Consider the following 27,103-nt stretch of genomic DNA (forward strand, 5'->3'; position numbering starts at 1 on the left):
CTAGGGCTCTTTGATGCCATACTCGTTCAAATGCTGCCTTGATGTCAAGGGCAGTCACTCTCACCTCACCTCTTGAGTTCAGCTCTTTTGTCCATGTTTGAACCAAGGCTGTAATGAGGTCAGGAGCTGAGTGGCCCTGGTGGAACCCAAACTGAGCGTCACTGAGCAGGTTATTGCTAAGCAAGTGCCGCTTGATGGCACTGTTGATAACATCTTCCATCACTTTACTGATGATTGAGAGTAGGCTGATGGGGCGATAATTGGACGGGTTGGACTTGTTCTGCTTTTTGTGTACAGGACATACCTGGGCAATTTTCCACATTGCCCGGTAGATGCCAGTGTTGTAGCTGTACTGGAACAGCTTGGCTAGGGACGTGGCAAGTTCTGGAGTACAGGTCTTCAGTACTATTGCCGGAAGGTGGTTAAGAAGGCATATGGAATCCTTTCCTTTATTAGCCGAGGTATAGAATATAAGCACAGAAAGGTTAGGCTGGAACAGTATAAATCATTGGTTAGGCCACAACCTGATTACTGTGTGGAGTCCCGGTCACCTCATTACAGAAAGGATATAATTGCACTGGAGAGGGTACAGAGGAGATTTATGAGGATGTTGCCAGGACTGGAAAAATGCAGCTATGAGGAAAGATTGGAAAGGCTGGGGTTGTTCTCCTTGGAACAGAGAAGGCTGAGGGGAGATCTGATTGAAATGTACAAAACTTTGAGGGGCTTGGATAGAGTGGAGGGGAAGGGCCTATTTACCTTAGCAGAGAGGTCAGTGACGAGGGGGCATAGATTTAAAGTGATTGGTAGAAAGATTAGAGGGGAGATGAGGAAAAGTTTTACACCCAGAGGGTGGTGGAGGTCTGGAACTCACTGCTTGAAAGGGTAGTTGAGGCAGAAATCCTCAACTCATTCAAAACGAGTCTGGATATGCACCTCAAGTGCCGTAATCTGCAGGGCTACAGACCAAATTCTGGAAGGTGGGATTAGAATGGGTGGAACGTCTTTTGGCTGGCACAGACATGATGGGCCAAGTGGCCTCTTTCTGTGCTGTAAACTTTCTATGATTCTAATACACTACACCCCCATCACTCACCCAGCAGCAATGCCTGACACTCAGGACTCACACCCAGATACTCCATTTCACCCTCACACATTTTCCAATGATGTAAACCTCACACCCACCTACCTCAGCTTCCACAGACTTTCAGCTATTCAGCAGGCACATCACCCAAACACAGTGCAACATAATTACTAACATTCTTCCTTCTCTCTTGTAGGACAAGGTGGCCCATAATAGAAGGGAACAGAGAAGAACTGTCAAGGAACAAGGATGCCTGCTTCTCCAGGGTCCTATGGAGGAGATGGTTCTGCACATCCCAGGCCAGAGGCAACAAAGCCCTTGGGTCTGACATCACTGAGAACAGTGGGGATGACAGTATTTTCCTGCCTTATGCCCCTCCTCAGCTTGCAGCTCACCCTCATCCTGCTATCTGGCATGATGAACAAGCTGCAGATTGTGTAACCATGGACCTCTTGCTTTCAAACCCACCCACATATTCTCACACCAACCTTCCCCTTTCTGATTTTCTGCTTTCACACACCCAACAGCTGCCACCTGCCCTGTCACAGCAACCCTAGGAGGAGGAGAGAGAGCACAGTACTGATGAAGAGGCCTCGTCACTTGATCACACACTCGCAGCCACCAGTTCAGATACCGCTACTTCACATAGCTTAGGGGCTAGTATGGAGTTGAGATTTGCTCTTGGTGAGTCACTGGGCTCGAGTGGGCTGCAGCCATGCTGGGGTAAAGGATAGTTTGTGTGCCAGTTCACCAGAAGGTGAGGTCACAGACGAGTCCTGCTACAGAGGAATCAAATAAGGACCTCGCTGAGGTGGTCTATAGGTGAATGCTGATAAGGATGCACTGGCTGGCCTACCAGACAGCCTCCTGTCATTGGAGCATGGAGGAGTCTGGCTTCAACTTGGCAGAAGGCTTTGTGCAGAGCTTCCATCCTCTCTGCAGCCCCTGCTCCATCTCCTGCTGTCCTGCAGACTTAGAGGCACTGCCACTGCTGTCCCCATACCTGTTGCAGCATTTGTGTGGACAGGTCACCTGCTCCTCTGCCCTCCCTGTCAGGATGCAACAACACACCTTGCTAAATTCATGAACTCACTGCAACACTCCCAAAAACACTCCAGAGTACTTCCAGAGACTTTGCAATAGCAAGAGTTATTTCAAATTACCTTACTTGCAAGCTGGGTGCCTGGCCCTTTAAGTAATGCGAAGTGCCGGGCCCCTCTTGCAGCTGAATGCTTGTTCGTTGACAAGTACAATGGACTTGTGTGGTCCAAGTTTGCAGGCACAGTGTCACATCAGCTGGTAGGACTGAGTGATGTAATGACAGCAGCAGTTTGGATGCTTCTGGCTTATCAGGGGACACCCGTGCAAGTGGCCTTCTCAGCATGGGGTACCATGCGGGACATGCCAGAAGCTGCTGGAGATGCACTGTGCCCTATTAGGAGGGCCTTCAGCTTCTGTAGTGCCATCTCCAGCGGTGCTACATATCTGAATTTCACGTTCATTGTGTCTAGCATGCCCTTGCTGTTTGTCACACCTCATTAGTCGGCTCAAAGTAAAACAACAGCAAATCGGAACTGAAGACAGAAACTGTGTACCAACCAAAAGCAAGACAACCTGTGAAACTGCCAGCTGAGGGACTACTAAGGATTTCGGAAAATAAACAATTCCGAAAGACAGTCAGGATCGCCTAACAATAAAGAAGCAATGGATGACTGATGTGGCTATTTGAACGACACATCATTTTATTTACAAGGAACACAGGTTTCATTTTTATACTTACCACATGTACACTTTCCTGGTTGAGCTCATCATCTGGGTTTACATCCACCCTGTTGCACAAAGAAAATGAAGAGAATCAATGAAGGAATCACTCAGTGATCGACAGCCTTCTATGCCAACCTACCAGTGCCTTTATTACAGTGCCCCTTAATCCTGATCCCATGTACTAACGTTTCCAAATTCTTGGGTGATTTTGTGACTAATTTTATACTATGAAGTACCTGACCTCCACTTACTTACAGAGCATTGAATTCAAATGCATTATTTCCTCTTGTCTTTCATTCTAAGCAGAAAGATCAAGTTGCCATGGAAACATCAGGTTCCAGCTAATAATACTGGAGTCTTAATGAGCTGACCATCATCAACAATGTTTAAAATGAAAACCAAATGGTCAAAGTTTTTACTGAGATAGAAGTATTGTCTGAAGCATCAAGAACTTGGCATGCGGCAGCCAATATGATGCTCTTTGCCTGATTTTATTTTTGAAGTAGCCCATGCTGGGAACTCTTTCACCTGCATACAAAATCCTCAACATGACAATAATGCCCCCTTTGTTCTGCATTTATACAACAGCACCACCATTGAATCACTTCCTTTTTTCCTGCAACATCCCAGGTGCAGAAAGATCCAGAAAACAAGAACCCTATAACCCTCCAGGATCTTAGCACTCCTCCAATCCTGGCCTCGATTTTAATCACCACCTTTGGCAGCTGTGCCTTCAGCTGCCAGAGCCCTAAGCTCTGGAATTCTCTCCCTAAATCCCTCTGCCTCTCTATCTTCCTGTCCTCCTTTAAGACACTTCTTAAAACCTACATCTTTGAATAAGCTCTAATATCTCCTTATGTGGTTCAGTGTCAAATTTTGTTTGATAAAGTTCCTGTGAAGCGCTTTGGGATGTTTTGCTATGTTAAAGGTGTTATGTAAATGCAAATTGTTGCTCTTGCACTGTAACCCTTGAACAACAATACATACACGATCGTGCTTCTCTGTTGCCAACAGCATGCTGAAATCTGCCCCACAATGTGAACCAGTTGAATAATAGAGTAAGGGCACTGCATTCACCATTTCAAGTAGAAGTGCCTCAATAGTATAAATATGGAATAAGAGACCTTGGCTACACTGGGATTCTTTATGATATTACATCTTCAGAAACTGCAGCATGGCAGATGTTCATGTTTTGGAAAACAGACCCTTCTTGCACATATATATTATTTGACAGTGTCAGCACATTTGGCCAGGATTTTGCTGTATTAGTAATGGTGGGGTTATCAGCTCTTGCACTTATTACTGGGTAAAACTGACAGCAACTTCTGCCATCTGCTCGCGTGTGGTTAAATGCAGAAATCCGGAAGTTGCTGTCAGTGATACCCTGCTCCTCCACAGGCTGTGATGTTGCAGTCTTTGCTGATGGAATCTGCACAGAGATCACTATCATGGCGTGAAATTAAGCTAATTACTCACTATTATTGCACTGGAGACTGATGAAAATGTAAGCCTTGTTCAATCAGGAGTAACTAAGTTTTTAAACTGCATAGTATGTCATAATTACTGCTGAACAACCCCTCTGGCCCTGAAAAGTTAATTTTACAAGTGTGGAGTCTCATTCGTCAGAAGAAAATTAACGTTGCAGGTTTTAAAAAAAATTAAAGGAATTCTTTTTATATTTTGGTGCTTTGCTCTTTTACGTTTTGAACTTAATCCCATGTGTGTGACTCAATCTTTATTTTTCCTCCTGCACAATGATTTTAATGCAATTTATATTTCCTGACTTTTATTACCTCCTTTGTCGTCTGTGAGGATTCTTTAATCTGATTGGTTAGAAAGCATCCTGCTGCTTTCCATGCTCACAGCCACCACAGATGCCCATAGAGGGCTCTGAATTCAACAGTCACTAGAAGACTAGAATCTGCGCTGACAAGCCTGCGTTGACACCCTGTGGGCAGCTGTATGTGAGGTGAATGACGAAAGCAGTCCCTTCGCTGCTGAGAGGAAAATTCAGCCAAAGCCTTGGTGAGTCATACCTTAATTTTCATGACTTATTTTGCATAACCTCACTGGCTAGCGATTGTAGGCCTTGGCATATGAAAGGTCCTGCGACAGCTGGTCCAGCTATGTCTACAATATAAAACATTTGTAGTAGCCATTCTGAACTCCCATAGCTGCACTGCAAGGTTAATGTTCCAATGTACTTGATTGCAGAACCATTGTAGGCAGTCAACCTAGTTGTGGTGGGTTGTACCATACATTCCCTTTCCTTTAAGTACATGTCCTTCAGTATATGGAGGGGTAGAATATTTGCAATTCCTCCAGTGCCAATTTTTACTTTGAGCTTAGGCTTGACACTCTTCTGCGGATATATAATCCCGACCATGGCGAATGCCTCACATTGTGTAATAGCATTGACAAATTGATATAAATTAAATATGTGAAATGCTTGCTCGCTGTTTGCACGAGTGCATTCTTCATCCGTGTCCTCCTGGCAATCTGTCTCTCTACTGACCTGATGTACCTGCTTGGGCTTTTGTTTTGTGTTGGCATATCTTTTGTTGCATTTGCCATCCTGTCTTGCAGACATTTTCTCTGCATGTGATCTGCCACCATTCCTGTGTGTTGTATCTGAGCTCGGCCATCTGCACTGCCTTGCCCAATGTCCTCAAATGCCACAAGCTTTACACAGGTCCTGGTACACCAGACAACTCCGAATTGGGTGAGTCAGGCCACATTTGCCACAAGGCTTAGCAGACATCTGAGCCTTGGTTACCATATCTATTGTTGTAGCTGCCCCCAATGTTTGTAACTGTTGGCGCCTAGCCATGATGGCTTCAAATTTCTTTCTAGCATTGAGTTCTGCATCTATGGTTTGTCCTTCTTTTCTAGCAGGTCTTTTTGAAAGGCAGCTGCCGGTAATGCAAGCTGCAGCTCTCTACAGAGAGAGAAGCCTGAGGAAAAAAAACTGTTCTCTCAGAAAGGGTAGATGCGATTACTAGCTCTATAACCCATTCCGACCATTCAATATCCCGAAGTTGGATTTTTGAGCTTTGTCTCAGCACCTTGCAACAAAGAAGGGCCTGTTTCAGTGCTGTATCTCTAAATCTAAAATCTAAAACTGGTCAATGGATTCATTCTGCCCTTGCTGATAGGTCATAAGCTCAAGTCTATGTACTCAGAAATTGACCTCTATTTTGAGTTGCTCCTCCAGGAATGTACATAGTTCGCAAGGATCCTTCTGATCCTCAGTTGACAATCCTGATGCATTGATCTGTTGAAGGCCCTCATTGCCCAGTGCGATCTTGATTTTCACAGCTTGTTTCTCTGGTTCACTTACTTCTTGATCCAGGAAACATAGTTCCATCCACTGTCAAAACAGTTTAAATTCTGACGCTATGTTCGACACCTTCCAATCTATAATTGGATATCGGAAGGCGATTTTCTGGATGATCCTGCTTTTTTATAAATAAAGGGCATTTTTCAGGTTTTCTTTTACACAGACGTACTTCTTTTACAGGTTTACAGGCTTTCTGTCTCACAGGTAGAGCTTTTTGTTTCCTTTTTTGGACAGGTTATTTTTTTCAGGCCTGCCCCTTTCTTTGTTTACACTTAGTCATTTTTGCTAAACTGAGAGAACAGTTTTTTTTCCTCAGGCTTCTCTCTCTGTAGAGAGCTGCAGCTTGCATTACCGGCAGCTGCCACAACCAGCCTTTTACTTAGTGCTGGATCTCAAGTGGCGCTGTTGAGCTCTTCCTGCTCTTTTTGGCTTCAGCCCTGCTCATGAAGCAAAAAGAAAACTGGGAAAACTAAAGCAGCTATGGTGCTACTACTTCTTTTCAAATTTTTCAACCCATTGCCAGATTATGAAAGCATTGATCCCCTGGCAAATTGCCTACTGTACTCACATAGTTTCAACACCTCCCAAGGTCCTGCCTGCAGTCCTAGCTAGCAGCACTGTTGTGGGGTCTTCTGCCAACTGCACTCCTGGTAAGCAACCTGCTGTTCCTTGCTCTCTCTAGGTGTGGTCTTCAGAAAAAATATATTCCAAATGTTGCCACCATGGAATATTACTTGTTTCTTCAGTATGTGCACGATTGTAAGATTCACAGGACTGCAAGTAATATCCAAAAGATATGTGGGTTTTTATCATAACTTAAACTAGAATATATACAGAGCTACTACAGCAGCCTCACCAACACTCATCTCACTCTATCGGACTACACCCAAAACTCCTTGGTCATGTGTGACGTGACATCACTTCTTTTGGTGGCCTTCACTTACTGCCTGTTAAGGTGGTCCCTTCTTAAGGTGGTCCAACAACAAATATCTGTACGCAAGTACTGAGGATATTTAGAAGGATGCATGCCTGCCTCATAATGCTCAAAAATCCTTTCCTCTCTTTGAGTAGACAAAGGAGGGGATCTTTTAATTTTGGCGGGGCGGAAAATTGGTGGCATTGGATGGGCCGCCCGTTATACACCGAACCCGATCTTGCCAAACCCTCTATGCATAGATAAGCCTATGTGCTCTTACATCTACTTCTTCAATACCTAAGAATTGAGCCTGACCCTTTCTTAGTCAGTATAGCTCTTTATCACACTGGCTAGAGCCTTTTACCAACTAAGGGTGCCAGCTTGTTTCAGTAATAGCACTCTAAGTCAGAAGGTTGTAGGTTCAATTTCCACTGTAGAGACCCGAGTGCAGAATCTATGCTCACAGTCCAATACAGCACTGAGGGAGTGCTGCAGTGTTGGCGGTGCCGGCTTTCTGATGAGACATTAAGCAGAGGCCCCATCTGCCTTCTCAGTTGGACGTAAATGATCCCTTGGTACTATTTCGAAAAGCAGCAAGGGAGCGCTTGCTGGTTTCCTGGCCAACATTTATCCCTTAACCAAAATAAGTAAAACAGATTATCTGGTCATTATTACATTGATGTTAATGGGGCCTTGCTGTGCACAAATTGCCTGCGTGTTTCCTACATTACAACAGTGAATACACCTCAAAATATTGTACGACATTGGCTGTAAAGCACTTGGGGATATCCTAAGATCGTGAAAGGTGCTGGATAAATGGAAGTTCTTTTCGTCGTAAGCAATAGGTGTTATTTTATTTTGCCTTAAAATGGAAAGTGTGCACTTCTAAGAGTTTCTACAGCCTGAAGACAATTTCCCTTCTGCTGCCATTGGATGTTTGGAGACTTTATTTTATCCTATCTGAATAAATCTGAACTAGTTAGTTTATTAGCATGGAAGATGCTGACTTTTTTCCCTGACAAGATTTGCAAGTTGCTGAGAAATTTAATTAAGGACTACATTGTATTTACAGATTGAAAAGCTGCTGACACTGTAGGCACAAGTAGTAGCTGAAAAGAAAAGATGTTATCAGCACTTCTACTGAAGTTTTATATTCAGATGTTGCATCAGCAACTGAACAGTGCAAAAGTGACGGCCATAGGCAAGAACAACACTTTTTCTTGCTGAGTGTACACTGTATATCAGGTGTTAGATGACCTTCAGTTCCCTGTTTAAACAACTAATGCTTCCACAAGCTATCCACGCATCCTCAGTATGCTTTAGAGGGCAGTAAAGAAAGCGTGGGTACTCAGCAGGGAAAAAAAGGAAGACATTGCAAGCACCGTTAAGGTGAAAAGTCTTCAGGAGGCTCTTGAAACAAAAGAAGGATAGCTATGTGATGATGTAGGCATTGAGAAAGGGTATTTGAGGGTAAAGGATACACTAAACAGAAGGCAGTGCTGAAGTGCAAGGAGCAATTTAGTGTCAAAGGAATAATGACACACATCTGAAGGAAATCACTATTGTAGGATGGGGCTAGGCCATGGTGAGATCTGAAAATGAGGAAAAGGATTTTTCTAGTGCGAGAGCACTTTCCCTCTGGACTAATTCCATCGCATTGGTGTGTGATTTTCAACTGCTGGCCAGGCTGCTTAAATTGTGCAAATCAAAGTCCTATGCTGGTTGTAGGATCGAGATTGCCACATTCGAGTACTAACCAGTAGTGTGTGTGTGCCGTGCAAATTCTGCCCAGTTGCACCAGATGTTAGCCAGTAGTTCTTAAAGAGATTTCTGGAGATCACTCAAAAAAATGGCCCAGAAATTTTTCAATGTTTTTTCAGTGGATCCAGGAGGATCTCTCCCACCCGATCACCTCCAACTGCCGCCAAGCCCAAGCTGCTGGTCGGCTTAGCATGAAACGCCTGCAGCTTGTCAGGGGCATGTTAATGAGGTCTGATCCTCATGCTGGTGTGAACGGCTCTACCTGAAAATCAACCCGAGTGTTCAATGGCAGGAGTGCTCCATTTACAACGGGGTGCGAGTCTATTCTTGGTATGATAGCAACAGTTAATACTTTTGGTCGAGTCCCACTTGGGCTTTGTGGGATTCAGCTTTGGGAGGCAGCCCAGGAAATGCATGCATCTGGTTTCTTCCTCAGCAACTATTCCATTTCTGCAACAGCAGCAGAGATTTGAGAGTTTATTTGCTCTTTGAAAACTCACTAATTAATTGATGGTGTGGGTACTGATTATTTCAAGCAGAGGACTAAAATGTGTACATACTATTTGCTTTGGTGAAGACTGGCCACGAGCAAAAAAGCGAAATAAGATATGATTACATAAGGCAGGGCCACATTTTTACATCTTAGTTCCCTGACTAGAATCATTATAATTAATTAACTTCTTTTCTCTCCCCATAATGATGATCTCCACCTCCAAATAGCTCACTCCGAAAACTGTGGCCTATAACCTTCTGGGAACATGTTCAAAAGTTTCAGTAATTAGATGGTTGGGCAGTCTAGTGGTGCATCACATTGGTGCTGCACAGTCTAGTGACAAAAGAATTATAGTGTGTTGGTTTATATATGCAATTTCCAACCAACGTTAGTGAATGAATAAAAGAACAGCTCATCTGAGTGCCTAACAGTTCTTTAAAAAGCAGTATTAATAATGTTAACACAGCAGGGCTCCTGTAGATAATTTAAACAGGCAATGGCGTTTGACAGCAGCTGAAGAGAGGAAAATGAACAAAAAGATGTTTGCTGAATTTATTACCCAATGTATTTTTAGACTGGGGGGTCCCATTTCCTCCCTTTATTTGTCTGCAAAAATAGCATGTTTTATGTCTTTCTTCACACAGGAACAGGAATAGACCTTGTAGCCCCTCGGGCCTGCTCTGCTGTTCAATTAGAGCATGCCTGATCTGTACCTAAACTCCATTTATCTGCCTTATCTCCATATTCCTTGATACCCTTACAGAACATAAATCTCAGTCTTCTGAGCTCCAACTGTTCAGGCGTCCATAGCCTTTTGGGAGACAGACTTCTACATTTCTACTACCTTTAGTACAACACACATTAGGAATTGAACAGATTTTCCAAAGCAGTGGAGTAGAAGTTGGAGGAAATCATAGTAAAACTGTTCAGGTCTCTGGTCGGGCTACATTTTGAGTACTGTGTCTAGTCTGGTCATTAAGACAAAAGATGGGCAACGTAGCCCCTGGAAACTACAGAAGAGCGACTAGGCTGATCTGTAGCATTAGAGGGTTTAATTATGAGAGAGAAAAAAAAACTTAAAAATCTTGGTTTTTCATCCTTGATGCAGAGGGAATCTGATACACATATAATATGATAAACAGTACAGAAAAGGTAAATCAGGAACGCAACGTTAAATTAAGCCACCTCAGTAGGACAACAGGGCTGCGGGTTCAAGCTGACAAATGCAAATTCAGAACCCATGTATGGAGATTCTTCACACCAAGAGCCAATATGCTAATTGGACTTCTGGGTAGCACAGGGGAGGTAGAAACCACAAAATCATTCAAAAAGCCACCGGACCCTATGCTGAGTGGACCATAAGGGGCAGATTTTCCTTTTATTGTGCTTAGGTATATAGTATGTATTTTTAGCCTGGGTGCAGCCCGTGGAGGAACATTGGAGGGGAAGATCAAATGTGTACAATACAGTCCATCCCATTTTTTATTGTGGGTTATGATCCTCCTTGCCTGATTTTTGTCTATGTGCTGTAGCCAGGAGATCCTTCATATCCAACTGCAACAAGATGAAAATCTGCCCCTGGGTTCTTTCTGGACGGATAAGTGTAGATGGGCCAAATGGCTTTTTGCAACCCTGTCTTGTGATCTTGTGAATGACAGTGGTACCAAGTAAATGATGAGGCTATTGTTCCTAAACATTGGAATTCACTGTTCCACTCTTTAGGTACAGGATACTTTGTGGGTAACATACATCCTGAAGCAAAACCAAAAGTCTATGTTCATTGTGTCACCAAATGAAACAGCTGAAGCTCTATTATTTCCCCATCATCTGTCAGGTACTATCCATTCTCTAGAGGACAACAACATAATTCTTTTATGACTGCTTTCCATTTAACATCAAAATATTTAAACTATTGCAAATTACTGTCTCACTCTTCCCCCCAACAAGCTTTTTCTCAGCTTTTCACTCTCAATACGAGACCACACACCAAATGTAATTTTCTGCTATGATGTTATAATAGAAGGCGGGCACTGGACAGAGACAAATTCTGGTTCATTAAATCTGATTAAACTTTTCTTTAACCTGGGGCATACAATATAAATGGGGGTTTTCTTTGACTATTAACAGTAACAACCTGGGCTTTGTTTTACCAATACAGAACAGGGAGTCTAAATACAATCAGTAATCTTTGTTACGAGTGCTTCCATTTTTTTGTTAAATTTTGAGAATGTGTTTTAAAACTGAAAAGGAATCCATGGATTTTTTTTTACAAGGATCAATGAGAGGTTTGATTTGTAAACCGTTACTGGAAGGCACCTGTCTTCAAATAATTACCCAGCAGGGGTTGTTTTTGACTTGGGGAAGATGTTTACAGAGAAGTGACAGGTCAAGATTTATAGAGGTCAGGAGGCTTGTCTCTTGTAACATTGTTTATGGTTTCGCTTTGGACAGTGAGTTGAGTTATGGACAATGGCTTGAAAAGACAGTGGGAGAAAACTTGGCAAGAAGAACAAACCACCCCAACTCAGTCTGTTCCAGCAGTTTGGAAAAAACCTACCAGTTTTTCACTTCTCGAGGAAGTAAAAAGCAAGTGTAAGAAGCAGACTGAAACTGTGGCTACATTCCTCCTGTAAGGCCTGTGTCTGAAAGCTCTGTTGCTGCACTCTCTGAAAGCCTACCCAAACTGATCTTCAATGTTGCCAGAAAAGAACTATTCTAGGGAGATCCTAGTGACAGCCATCTATAGGCACTGGGACGCCAAACCAAAACAAAGGGCACCCTTCCATCTCTTCTCTTTCTTCTTCAAGAATTAGCAAGTATTTAACCCAAGGTTTTTTTTCTCTTTTTTTGTAATAGAGCTCTAAAACACAAATCCCTTTTTCTTTTCCAGTTAATCCAGGGTTGTCCAACAAATGGCCTGTGGGCCAGGATCCAGCCCGCCAGACGTTTCCATCGGCCAGCGGGTGTACAACTGTTCCCGAGGCCATTCCTCATCCTCACCATGACTGGAGATGAGAAATTTCCTTTTGTCAGTCTGGCTTTTAAACTATTGCGTTGTCAGTTTCACAAGTGACAGCTGTTGACTCTCACACAGTTGCAGAGACTGGAACGCTTTTTAAAATTCTTTTAAAAGTCAGTTTTTTTAAGAAAAGATCGTTGTCAGTTTCAGAACCAACAACTGCTGACACTGGGAACAGCCATTTCCCAACAGACTCTGGGTTTTCTGGTGGGTTCTGACTTTTTTTTTTTAAAAAGCCAGCTGAAAAACCCCGAGTCTGTTGGGAAGCGGCTGTTCCCAATGTCAGTAGCTGTCAGCTCTGAAACTGACAATGATCTTTTTTAGATGAGCTGACTTTTAAAAAAACTTTAAAAGAGAGTTCCACTCTCTGCAATTGTGTGAGACAGAGAGGGAGAGAGAGAGAGGGGGGGGGAGCAGGGAAAGGGGGGAAGAGAGAGAGAGGAAGAGAGAGGAGAACAGAGAGAGAAAGAGAGGGAGAGAGAGAGGCGGGGACAGAGAAAGAGAGAAAGGGGACGGGGGGGGGGGGGCAGAGAGAGAGAAAGGAGGAGAGAGGGGGTGAGCAAAGAGGGGGGAACAGAGAGGGGGTACAGAGAGACAAGGGGGAGAGAGAGAGAGTGGGGAACAGTGGAGACATGGGGGTTGGTGTGGAGGGGGGGGGGAGGAGAAGAGATACAGGGGGTGGAGAGGACAGTGAGGGGGGAAAAGGAGACAGAGAGAGGGGGGAGAGGGAGGCAGAGAGACAGACAGAAAGAGAGGAGGAGATAGAGTCGAAGAGTCATTTACTTACGGCACAGAAGGAGGCCATTCTGTCCATCAAGCCCATGCCAGCTCTCCACGGAGCTATGCAGTCAGTCCCACTCTTTGGCTCAATCCGCGTAGCTCTGTAAGTCTATTTCTCTCAAGTGGCTATCCAACTTTCTCTTGAAGTCATTGATCGTCTCCACTTCCAGCACCCTTATGGGCAGCAAGTTCCAGGTTATTACCACTCGCTGCATAAAAAAGTGCTTCCTCATATTCCCCCTGCATCTTTTGCACAAAACTTTCAATCTGTGTCCCCTAGTCTTAGAAGGGAGTGGGGAGCGAAGAAAAAATGAGACACACACTAAAACACAGAGCGTGGAGAGAGGGGGGAGAGAGTTCAAGGTCTCTCCTGAAAGGTGGACATCTATCCAGAATGCTCTGCATCGTTACATCAAGTGTGTCGGCAGAGAATGACTACTTATTAAAGCAAAAAACAATGCCAGGTATGTCACTAAATCAGTTTTCAATATACCGACGAGAAAGTAAGTCAATAAACTAGGCTTCTCATTTAAAGCTTCTTCACAAAAATGCACATTTGTTGTTGTTTTTATGAGTAAGATAAATTTTTAACGCCTTTATCTTTTGAAATTTGCTCACCGGCTCTCCGGGCTGAGCAAAAATCACAATGCAGCCCTCCACCCGAAAAAGGTTAGACAACCCTGGGTTAACCTGTATAATGCGTGTGTGTGTGTGTGCGTGTGTGTGAGTGAGTCAGGGGATAAGGTAAAAAGGGAACTTTAATATTTCAATCTGTGTGTTTATGCTTTACTTCATTACTGGTTAAGAGTTGATTTATAATAAACTGATAATTTTGTTATTAAAGAAACCTGGTTGGTGTGCTTTATTCTGGGATAAAAATAGAGTCTATGATTGACCATATCGGTAAATGGGAAAAAAATTTAAATATATGGTGTGACCTGTGGAGAAGTGAAACTAGAATAAACAGTGCACTCCTCCTGCCTGGGTTGTAACACCTTCCAAAGGATAGTCATCAGGCAGTTCTTCCCCAAAAGTTCCCTGATATGTTGTAATCTGTTTATTTTGTCTGTTTATGTGTTTGTGTATATGGATATATATGTTATAAATATCTGTTTATCTTGTAAAATATTCACGAGAGGGGTAAAGGTACATTCATGCAGGACAGCATGTCTTCAGGCAGAGCAGAATATAGAGAATAAAGCTTTGGTTCACAGCTTTCCTGGTAGGAGCAGGGCTCTTGTTAGGCTTAGGAATTTGAAGTGTGGGAAACACTACAATGGAATTCACTGCTTAGAGAGAAGGCTGAGTGAATCATATTTGTTTTTATTATTTGCCAGGTCACACTGTACTGTTACAGGGCATGAAAGTTATAAAATAAAGTCAGCATCACCCTAAGATTAGTGTTATCAGTCATTTAATCATTCAACATCGTCTCTTCGGAAGCTTTACATACACACGTGATTCAACAACCCCACCCACACCCTAAATAAACCAGGCCCAATAACGTTCTCTCACACACTAAATATACCAGTTCTGGTAATACCCTGACTAAATAAATAAATATCCCCAATAAAACAAACTCTGATAATATCCTCAGAGATTCTGAATAAAATAGCTGATATTCCATCAAATCCTGAACAAATCCTGATAATCCTTCACATACATTGAATAAATCAATCCTGCTAATCACTTCACACAGCTTGAATAAACAGGGCCTGATAATCCTTCACATATGCTGAGTGAATCAATTCTGTTGATCTGTTCATACACCATGAATAAACTAGTCCAGATAATCCCTTTAAACACATGGAATAACCAGTCCAGACAATTCACTCACTCAAACTGAACATATTAGGCCAGAAAAATCCCTTCACTCATGCTGAATAAAATAGGCTTGATAATCCCCTCATAGACTGAATAACATGCCTGATAATCACCTCACTTACACTGAATAACGCAGCCTTGATAATCCCTTCACAAAATAAACCAATCTTTAGAGTCCCTTGTGACTCTCTTCATCCCTTCATACATTGTGATCACCATGGGATTAGAGTGGAAATTTGATGAAGGAGAAGAAAATTATTGTTTTGAACAGTAGAAGAAAATAAAATACAAAATGAAAGAAATGTCACAACTTCATCCTTCATGTGACATGATTGTGATTACTATGGAGCATAAGAATAGAGTGGTGAGAATGTGTAACTTACTGCCATATGGAATGGTTGAAGCAGATAGAATCTGACACATGGATGTGGAGGAAGGGAACAGGGGAGCAGGCTGCGAAGAGTAGGAGAAGACTCATGGGAAGTATAAATACAAGCATAGATCAGTTGAGCTGAATGAACAGAAGAAATAGGAGCAGGAATAGACCATCAGGCCCCTTGAGCTTGCTCCACCATTTAATACAATTATGGCCGATCTTCTGCTTCAATCTACTTTCCCACCCACTCGCCATATCATTTGATTCCAAGAGACCAAAATTCCATCCATCCAAGCCTAAAATATATTAAATGATGGAGCTCCCACAACCTTCTGGGGTAGACAATTCCAAAGATTTACAACCCTCAGAGTGAAGAAATTTCTCCTCATCTCAGTCCTAATCCTGAGACTGTGCCCATGTTCTAGATTACCCAGCCATGAGAAACAACCTCTCAGTTTCTACCCTATCCAGCCCCTTCAGAATCTTGAATGTTTCAATGAGATCACCTCTCATTCTTCTAAACTCCAAAGAGTACAGAGAGTATAATTTACTCAGCCTCTCATCATAGGTCAATCCTCTCATGTCAGGGACCAACCCATTGAACTGTATTGCCTCCAAGACAAGTATATCCTTTCTTAAATATGGAGACCAAAACTGCACACAGTATTCTAGGTGTAATCTTACCAAAGCCCTATAACAAGATTTCCTTATCCTTGTACTCCAAACCTCTTGCTATAAAGGCCAACATGCCATTTGTCTTCCTAATTGTTTGTTGTACTTGTGTACTAACTTTCTGCATTCCTTGTACAAGTACACCCAAGTCCCTCTGAACATCAACATTGTCAAGTTTCATGCCTTTTAAAAAATATTCTGTTTTTCTATTCTTACTACAAAATTGAATAACCTCACACTTTCCCACATTATACTGAATCTGTCACCTTGTTACCCACTCAATTAACCTATCTATATCTCTTTACAGCCTCCTTGTGTCCTCCTTACATTTTACATTCCCACTTAACTTTGTATTGTCAGCAAACTTGGATACATCATTCTTGGTCTCTCTGTCTAAGTCATTAATATAGATTGCAAATAGCTACGGCCCCAGCACTGATCCTTGCGGCACTCCATTAGACACAGCCTCTGAACATAAAAACCCCATTTATGTCTACCCTCTGTTTCCTGTCCGTCAACCAATTCTCCATCCGTGCTAATATATTACCCCCAACTCCATGAGCCCTTAATTTCTATATTAAACTTTTGCGTGGCACCTTTTCAAATGCCTTTTGGAAATCCAGATGCACAACGTCTACTGGCTCCCTTTTATCTACCCTTCTAGTTACATCTTCAAAAAACTCTATAATAAAATTGTCAAACACAATTTCCCTCTTGTGAAACTATGCTGACTCTGTCTGATCATACTGTGCTTTTCTATGTGCATTGTTAAGACTTCCTTAATAATAGATGTCAGCATTTTCCAGACTGGCGTCAGGTTAACTGGTCTGTAGTTCTCTGTTTGCTTTCGCCCTTATTTCTTGAACAGCAGTATTACATTTGCTAACTTCTAATCCACTGGGACCCTGCTAGAATCTAGGGAAGTCACAACCGGGGCATTCACTACCTCTGCAGCTACCTCTTTTAGAACCCTTTAGAATGGCCTCTTTGTGTGTTGTAGATGCTATGTAATTCAATAAGACAAATTAAGAAAATATCAACCCCATTTTGTTTAATAATGTTTTATTATCTGCAAGAAGCAGCATTTGTATTGTAACAGGATATGTATCTTATATTTAGGAACTTTTGCCATTATCTGAGCACTGATCTGGAACGAACGAAAGAGGACAGTGTGTTTAAAAAGCAGAGAGGGGGAAACCCATGAGTTTCCACTCGGGTGTGCTGGTTTTTCAAAAACATAATATTCAAGGAATATTTTTAGAGCATAAGTTTAAAAATATAAGTATTAAAACACTACCTGATTGTGCTGGTTCATTGTGCATTCAGTGATATGCAACTGAGTTTGAGTGGAATCTTGAGAGGAAAAAAATACATCTCAAAATATTTCAGGTGCAATTTGCATCCATTTCGCTGATTGCGCCCGAAGTGGAAACATTGCCCCAAAAAAGTTTACATGCAGACTATGGGGTCAATTTAGCAGGCATCTAAAGTTTGAGGCCATGCTTAGCAGAATCACAAATTGGAGAGTTGCAGAAGTCACTGCATCTCTCCCAATTTTCTGGTGATGCTTTTGCTCAAGTGAGGCTCCATGCCACAAGCAAAGCCCATGAGATTTATCCTGCTGCACTCACTACCATAACTGTTAGCTATTCTGGTCATTCCTCAGTGAGCTAAATGCCACCAGGTTAAACTATTTCTGCCAGTGCCACTCTAATTTTCTTCCAGTCTTCATCTAAAAGCTGGCTCCAAACTGGCCTGTAGTTATCCTAATCCTAATACCCTATTTCCTAATATAGACTGGGAGAGTAATAGTGTAAAGAGCAGAGAGGGGGAAAACTTTATGAAGTGTATTCAGGAGAATTTTCTTGGCCAGTATGCATCTGGTCCAATAAGGAAGGAGACATTGCTAGATCTGGTTCTGATGAATGAGATGGATAAAGTGTCAGTAGGGGAACATTTCGGGAGCAGTAATCAAGGTTTCGATGAGTTATGGAAAAGAACAAGGAGAAATCTACGGTAAAAATACTTAATTGGATGAGGACCAATTTCAGGGGGTTGAGAATGGATCTGTCCCAGGCAAATTGGAATCAACGATTGGCAGGCCAAACTGTAATCAAACAATGGGCTGCCTTTAAAGAGCAGATGGTTCGAGTATATTTGAGGTACATTCCCACGATGGGGACAAGTAGGGTAACCAAGGCCAGAGCTGAATGATGAAATAGAGAGTAAGATGAAGCAGAAAAAGGGTGTGTACGACAGTTGTCAGGTTGATAATACGAGTGAGAGCCAGGCTGAATATAGAAAGTTCAGAGAGGAAGTGAAAAGAAAATGAAAGGCAAAGAGAGAGTATGAGAAGTGACTGGCAGCTAACATAAAAGGGAATCCAAAAGTCTTCTACAGGCATATCAACAGTAAAAGGTGTGGTAAGAGGAAGGGTGGTGGCGATTAAGGACCAAAAAGGGGGCCTACATATGGCGGCAGAGAGCATGGTGCTAAATAAATAATTTGTACTTGTCTTTACCAAGGAAGATGCTGCCAAAATCATAGTGAAAGAGGAGGTAGTTGAGATACTGGATGGCCTAAAAATTGATACAGGAGGTACTAGAAAGGCTGGCTCTATTTAATGTTGATAAGTCACCAGGGGCAGATAGGATGCATCTGAAAATATTGAGGGAATTAAGGATGGAAATTGCAGAGGCACTGGCCATAATTTTCCAATCCTCCTTAGGAGAGGGTAGCAGTGGACTGGAGAATTGCAAATGTGACATCCTTGTTCAAAAAAAAGACTGCAAGTTTAAGCCCACCAACTACAAGACAGTCAGTTTAACCTCAGTAGTGGAAAGCTTTTAGACAAATTCAGGACAAAATTAAGTCACTTGGACAAGTGTGGATTAATTAAGGAAAGCCAGCATGGATTTGTTAAAGGCAAATCATGTTTAACTAAATTGATTGAGTATTTTGATGAGGAAACAGAGAGTGTCAATGAGGGTAATGCAGTTGATGTGGTGAATATGGTCTTCCAAAAGGCAACTGATAAAGTGCTACATAATAGGCTTGTCAGCAAAGTTGAAGCCCATAGAATATCTTTACTGACATTACAGTCTGCTTACTCTGCATATATCTGGGGCGCACTCCTAATGCCCTTGCCAAGATAGCATTGAGTGTGGCCTGCACCGGAAGTGAGCACATGTGGCACTAACATCATTTTCATCATGGTGTTGGGGGTAATATATTAGCATGGATAGAGGATTGGTTAAAGGACAGAAAGCAGAGACTGAGCATAAATGGGGCATTTTCAATTTGGCAGGCAGCGAATAGTGGGGTGCTGCAACGATCAGTGCTGGGGCCTCAGCTATACACACTCTATATTAATGACTCGGATGAAGAGACAGAGAATAATGTATCTAAGTTTGCTGATGCTACTCAGTGATACTCGGTGGAAAGGTAAGCTGTGGGGAGGACATAAACAGGCTGCAAAGAGATATAGACAGGTTAAGTGAATGGGCAACAAGATGGCAAATGGAGTATCATGTAGGGAAGTGTGATGTTCTTCACTTTGATCGTAAAATTAGAAAAGCAGAATATTTGTTTTAAAAGGTGTGAAACTGGTAATGTGATGTTCAGAGAGACTTGGGGGTACTCGTACAAGGAATGCACACAGTTACCATGCAGGTGCAGCAGGCTATTAGGAAGACAAATGGCATGTTAGCCTTTATTGCAAGAGGATTGGAGTAAAGGAATAAAGAAGTCTTACTAACATTGTACAGCGCTTTGGTGAGACTGCACCTGGAATACTGTGTGCAGTTTTGGTCTCCACATTTAAGAAAGGATATACTTGCACTGGAGGCAGTGCAGGAAAGATTTACTAAATTGGTCCCTGGGATGAGAGGCTGAGTAAATTGGGCCTATATTCTCTGGAGTTTAGAAGAATGAGAGGCGACCTAATTAAGACATACAAGATTCTGAAAGGGCTCGATAGGTTAGAAGCTTGTTTCCGCTGGTTGGGGAATCGAGAACACGGGGACACAGTCTCAGGATAAGGGGCCTATCATTCAGGACTGAGATGAGGAGAAATTACTACACTCAAAGGGTGTGAATCTTTGGAATTCTCTGCCCCAGAGGGTTGTGGATGCTCCATCGTTGAATACATTTAAGGCTGGGATAGATAGATTTTTGGTCTCACGGGGAATCAAAGGATATGGGGAGTGGCAGGAAAGTGGAACTGAAGCCCAAGATCAACCATGATCATATTGAATGGCGGAGCAGGCTTGAAGGGCCATATGGTCTACTTTTGCTCCTATTTCTTGTGTTCTTGTATTAAAACGGCGAAACTACGGGTGCTACAGAGCCCAATTACGTAGCTTCTGTTCACTGCTGCCTCCCACACTCTCCATCTTCCTGTATTTTATGAAGTTATCACTCTCTTAGGTGTCAGCTTGTCTTAGGAGCAGTATTCTTACCTGTGATACAGGAGATTGCGGGTTCAAGCTCCACTCCAGGATTTCAGCACATAATCTAAACTGAAACTCAAATGCAGTAGTGAAGGAGTGTTGTATTATCAGAGATGCCATCTTTCGGATGGGATGTTCAACTTATGTCCTATCCGCCTGTTCAGGTGGATATTTAAAGATTTCTGGGCACTATTCCTTTAGGAAGGGTGTGAAGGCTTTAGAGAGGGTGCAGAGAAGATTTACGAGAATGGTTCCACAGATGAGGGACTTCAGTTATGTGGTTAGATTGGAGAAGCTGGGGTTGTTCTCCTTAGAGAAAGAGAAGGTTGAGAGGAGATAAGGTAGAGGTGTTCAAAATCATGAGGGGTCTGGACAGATTAGATAGAGAGAAACTGTTCTTATTGGCAGAGGGGTCAAGAACCAGAGAACACTGATTTAAAGTGATTGGCAAAAGAACCAAAGGTGACATTTGGAGAATCTTATTTAAGCAGCGAGTGTTTAGGATCTGGAAAGCACGGCCTGACAGTGTGGTAGAGACAGATTCAATTGTGGCTTTCAAAAAGGAATTGGATAATTATCTGAAGAGAAAAAAGTTTGAAGGGGTGCAGGTAAAGGGCGAGGGTATGGGTGTAGCTGAGTCGCTCCTGCCGAGAGCCGGCACTGACATGACGGGCTGAATGGCCTCTTTATGTGCTGTAACCATTCCACGATTCTATCAGAGGAGGAAGCTCTCGTGTCAATAAAACATATTAACTTGTCATTCAGTTCACTGATATTCATGGGATTTTGCTGTGCGCAGATTAAGTGTTCCATTGTCTATATCTCAAAAGTGATTTGCGTGAAGTGTTTTGAGATGTATAAGGGGTTACATAAATGCAAGTCTTTCTTTCTCTGTCAGCTGAAAGAGTCCAAAGTGAAGTGAGTTCAGGTCCTCTCTGTTCTGTTCAGTTCAGTTCAGTTCATGGTGGTTAGAATGAAACAATAAACTGCACACTGTTTGGTGAGAGCGAGACCTTCCCTACATCTAACCCATGCTGGACCTGATCTGGGAGTGTTTAATGCGACAGCAGTGCTAAAAATGGAAAAGCGATTTATTCTGCAACACTAATGAACAACGATCGAAATCACTATAAAAGAAACACGCAGAACTTAATTCTCCCCAAGGCGGCATCATTAACTACTCCCAGGCTGTCTCTGATAGCAGTTTTAAAGCATAAAGAACAGCAACAAAGGAAGATTATTATAATACATATATGCTGGTAAGGGCATCAATATCTTTCTATAACAATTAAGAATAGGTGAAAATTCACAAGAGTATATTTCTTTGATAAGTAAAAAAGGGAAATTAAAGCTTAATTTAGCAATAACAACATGGCCATATTGTCTATTTGTGGCATAATGATTCTCTTTCAAAATCTCATCCTGTGGTGCTACAGTTCTGATAAGACAGAGAAGCAAATTGGAAAACGGAAAGTGACGGACAATCAGAGACAGATTATCGGTGTGCGGTAGTGTTAATGTATACAATTTTGGTCAAATTTAATCTGCAAGCCAGGGAAATTAAGCAAAAGGATTCAGGGAGGCACTCCTTTGTCTGCTGGCAATGTCATCCTGTTTCTTTATGGTGATCCAAAGGGTACATGTGGTACATGTCTACAAAGTTGGTGTCTGCCTTTTAAACCTAAGCTGGAAAGAGATGAATTTATCAGTTGCTGGCTGTCCAAATTTATTAAACAAATCAATATATTTCAAGTAGAACATGTAGGAACTTCATGCTTGAATTAAAATATTGCACAGAGGGATTTCATACAGCGAGAGATACAAATATACAAATAGACAAGCAGAGAAACCAAGAGAAAGTCGTGCACACAGACTCAGAGAAAGATGAACAGACACCAAATGAGTGGCAGTTGGAAGGATGGGAGGATGGGAGGAAGGGAAGTAGAAAGAGAGCACGAGCATGACCTGGAATATATTGTGTTTATAATCCATATTAATTTACGAAATCCGCTGTTAGAACTATATACACGTAAGCTTTCTTGAGCACCATGTCACAAATATGTGCTGTGATCTAACAAACAAGTGTTATGTTGCAATATAGTTACAAACCCAACGCGATTAATGTGTGTAGTCTTTTAATTATAATCTTAATTCAATATATTTTGCTTTGCTTGAGTCAATTGATTAATTGGAGTTGGGCTGCGTAGGTCATTAAGAAACACAGAAACCTTAGCAAGGTGGATATTTCTACTGAAAATTCATGATTAATTGAATATAGGCACTTTGTCTGAAGCTGTGTTCTACATTAGTCATCAGAACTGCACAGTTGTTCCTTAATGCTCAATTAACTTTTCAATCCTTTAGAAGAAATTGCTCTCTCTTCAGCACTGGAACTTAGCAACCTCATAAAATCTGAAGGAAATTTATGATTTGTGAAACTGGCTCACAATATAACCACAAATATAATGCTACTTTTGTCCTGTTGTATTAAAGGCCTATTTGCATGACAACATCTGAAAGCAACTTGACTTCTATAGACTGGTTTCACATTCAGTTTTCACAAAAGTCACGAAGCTCTGATATAGCATTATTCTTTAACCAGGCAATATGTTTCAAAGTTAAGGGTATGAGACAATATTATATTGTGGAAATAAGTGGAGAATCACAAAATAGGTTTCCTTGTACACAATCAACTAATGTTGGATCAAATTCAACAACAATTAAACAACTTGCACCTATACAGCTCTTTTAGCATAAGAAACATCCCAAGACACTTCGAAGAGTGTAATCAGGTAAAAAATGACACACAGCCAGAGGAAGAGATATTGGGAGTGGTGAATGAAATCTGGGCCAAAGAGGTAGTAAAGAAGTTCAGATGGTAGCTACTAGTGTGACTGCAGACAGTGGAGGTCTTCTCTATTCTGCTCTCTGAAGTTCTTCATGCCAGTGAAGAACAATTTTCAATGAATCATTCTGTTCATTCAGTCTATCATTGAAACTTACAGGAAATTAACCGTTAAGTAACAAAATTCATATGTCAGGATCAATCGTTTAACTATTCATTGATCTGGAACTGAATTACTCATTAGAGTTTCCATCTTCTTGTATAAAACCTGTTCTGGATATTGAGGTGCTAATTCAGAGATTTACTCAGCATTTACTATTTAAAAGAAACATCAGATTAGGCAGAAAAACACACAAGGAGAGTTTTAAGAATTCAGATTCAATGTCTTCAGACAATATATTTCATGACGTTGGCATCATTGTGTAAACTGGGCAACTTTGACCAACGCTGCCACTATTAGAATATACTTAGAATTCTCAAACTTTACGCACAGGAGGAGGCAATTTTTCCCAAGCCACTGCCTGACCCACACATGTGGAGTCTTCTAAAAGCAAAATACTGCAGATGCTAGAAATCTGAAACACAAACAAGAAATGCTGGAAATTCAGCAGGTCTGGCAGCATCTGTGGAGAGAGAAGCAGAGTTAACGTTTCAGTTCTGATGAAGGGTCACTGACCTGAAATGTTAACTCTGCTTCTTTCTCCACAGAAGCTGCCTGACCTGCTGCGTATTTCCAGCATTTCTTGTTTGTCTGGAGTCATCTAACTCCACTTCCATAGTCTTGACCCTTTACTATGGAACCTTGGTAGACAGGCAGCAGTGAGACAAGAAGCAACTGTGGAAGATGTACAGACTGTGCTAGAACAGGAATCAAGCGAGGCAGTGCCTTGGAAGTGGAAGAGATTTGTCGGATGCTGTACCACTGGGAGATTGCCAAGCACAGGAAGTATAATAATGATACAGTTATGTCACAAAAGATATCATATGCAACACAAACATATTACTATCTGGATTTTCTGCTATATTGAAATCTAAATGTCTCTTTGACAGGGTGGGAAGATCATCCGCGACAACACATGCCCCTGACTCTGGACAATTTTAGGGGGCTGGCTCTGCAGTCTCCACTAAGCTATCTGGCGGGAGAGGTTGGCGAAGAAGGCCTTTGCAGACCCTCGAGGCCTGTTGCAGTGTAGTGTTGCTGCAGCCTCTGTACTGCCTGCTAAAACATAAAAGGAAATTTAAGAGCTTTCAGAAGAGCTACCTTAGTATATTGCGATTATTTTGGCCCTTTAACTTTTTAATTTCTCTTCTCCCACCCACCTTTGCCACATGAAGTTGGATGCTACATCCTTTGTGACCAGAATTGTTATGGTGCTGTGACGGACTATGGGGGAAGGTTGGGGGGGGGGGGGGGGGGAATTTGATAGCCCCCGAAAATGGGTACAGAGATCACAATGTGCGATTGACCCAGGCCTCTTCCTTCTGATACAGCCAGCATGCAAATTTTGTGCTGCCTGCTGATTTACATGGTAGCTGTGTGCAGCCCAACACTAAACGTGCTGCACACTTCAGCGGAGGCCCAGGTTTGTGTGAGGCTACTGCCACTTGAAGTGAGCCCTGCACCTCTTAAAGGGGAGGTGCATTCTGCCTGGGAAAGGTGCTGGAGGAGGGTGGGGAAAACAGTCTGAGCAGGAAGAACACTGACGGTGCAACAGGGCAGCAAATGTACTCCAAGGTTCTCTGACGCCGCACTGGAGGGCTTAGAGCAAGAGGGGGTGAGCAGGCAGAGATGTCTTCTATCCACAGGGAGCCAGGAGGCCCTCTAGACATCTCTGAGAAGGCAATGGGAGCAGATAGCCATCCTGGTCAATGCCAGCAGTGTAGTCCTGAGGACCTGGATGCAGTGCTGCGAGAAGTGTAATGACTTCAACAGGAGGGGCCAAGGTCAGTGAATTCATCCTCAAATGTCATATCCTTACAACTTAACCACAAGCCTCACACACTGCTCAATTCACCATCCCCACTTCACTCACCTACCAACAATCTCTGTCAATCACAATTCATATCTCACATTCATAGCTTCATCTCACGCACTTAGCACTGCACCAAACCTCACACCGCCACTAATCAACCATGGCAGCCACCTCACCCAAACACACTGCACCACACCTACTGACACGCTTTTCTCTCTCTTGCAGGACAAGGTGGAGCACAACCACAGGCAGCAACAGCTAAACTGCAGGGGACAGGCATGGCTGCATATCCTTATTCCCATGCAGGGAACGGTACTCACCATCACTGGAGTGGCCATGACTGAGGCCATGGTCTGTAGCAGGGCAAACCAGTGAAGATGACTGTATCCTCATACCTAATCCTGCTTCTCACATCCCACTTCCCCCTCATTTCACAATCTCTTCTGATTTAGAAGTTGCACATGGTATAAGCACGCAGCTCTCGATTTCCCCCCTCTCCTCACCGCAACCCAACCCTTGTACCATTCTCCATTCAGGTACCGCCAACAGGCCAAGCAGTGGTGGAAGAGCTGAAAGACTGTGGTGAAGAAAGACCATCACTTGATCTCATACTCACAGCCACAGGCTTAGCCACTGATACTGCGCATAATTTAAAGGATAGTTTAGAGGTGGAATCTGCATGTGATGGGACACCAAGCACGAATTGCTTGCAGCCAGGGCTGGGGACAAGGATAGCACAGGCACCAACTTGCTGGAGGGTGAGGCTGCACATGAGTTCTGCTACAGAGGCCTCGATGAGGCCTATTGAAGAAGGCGGATGGGTATACACTATGAAATATTTGGTGCATTGAGAAGCCTACTAGAAAACCTGCAGTCAATGTCAAGAAGCATGGAAGTGTCGTGCGCCCACTTGGCACAGGGCTTTGCATAGAGCTCGAAGCCCATCTTCTTCAGTCTGGAAATGGTAGGCAACTCCATAAGAACACTTGTGGAACACACTATGCTGCAGCATCCGATGGCTGATGTCTCAGCCTCCCCTGCAGCACAAGCAGAAACCATCCAACGCACTGCCTCCGACCCCACCTCGGGGGCCACACAAAATCCTGACTATTAACTGTTTTTCTCTCTACAGATGCTGCTAGATCTGCCGAGTATTTCCAGCATTTTCAGTTTTTATTTCATCTTCCTTGACATTCCTTGTCAATCATCTGAGTTCCAGGACATCATTGCAGGAGTTCCTCAGGGTAGTGTCCTAGGCCCAACCATCTTCAGCTGCTTCATCAATGACCTACCTTCAATCATAAGGTCAGAAGTGGGGATGCTCGCTGATGATTGCACAATGTTCAGCACCATTTGTGACTCCTCAGATACTGAAACAGTCCGTGTAGAAATGCAGCAAGACCTGGACAATATCCAGGCTTGGACTGATAAGTGGCAAGTAACATTCGCGCCACACAAGTGCCAGGCAATGACCATCTCCAACAAGAGAGAATCTAACCATCTCCCCTTGACATTCAATTGCATTACCATCGCTGAATCCCCCACTATCAACATCCTAGGGGCCACCATTGACCAGAAACTGAACTGGAATAGCCATATAAATACCGTGGCTACAAGAGCAGGTCAGAGGCTAGGAATCCTGAGGCGAGTAACTCACCTCCTGACTCCCCAGAGCCTGTCCACCATCTACAAGGCACAAGTCAGGAGTGTGATGGAATACTCTCCACTTGCCTGGATGGGTGCAGCTCCAACAACACTCAAGAGGCTTGACACCATCCAGGACAAAGCAGTCCGTCTAAAATCGA

The 27,103-nt window shown here is 42.8% G+C and overlaps 1 protein-coding gene across 3 annotated transcripts in view; it reads right to left on the minus strand.

Annotated features, from left to right (window-relative positions):
- The window catches only part of LOC137375409 (sodium/hydrogen exchanger 9-like), a 490,009-nt gene that overhangs the window by 92,878 nt on the left and 370,028 nt on the right, over positions 1-27,103 (minus strand). For 2 of the 3 annotated variants that reach the window (XM_068042592.1, XM_068042593.1), the window contains exon 13: positions 2,865-2,913. In XM_068042592.1, coding sequence (XP_067898693.1) covers positions 2,865-2,913 — 49 coding nt within the window. Of the gene's footprint in view, positions 1-2,864; positions 2,914-21,873; positions 22,167-27,103 lie in introns of those variants that run through there. The other variant, XM_068042594.1, reaches the window with a different exon arrangement.

The sequence above is a fragment of the Heterodontus francisci genome, chromosome 11 (assembly GCF_036365525.1).
Source record: "Heterodontus francisci isolate sHetFra1 chromosome 11, sHetFra1.hap1, whole genome shotgun sequence".
Taxonomy (NCBI): domain Eukaryota; kingdom Metazoa; phylum Chordata; class Chondrichthyes; order Heterodontiformes; family Heterodontidae; genus Heterodontus; species Heterodontus francisci.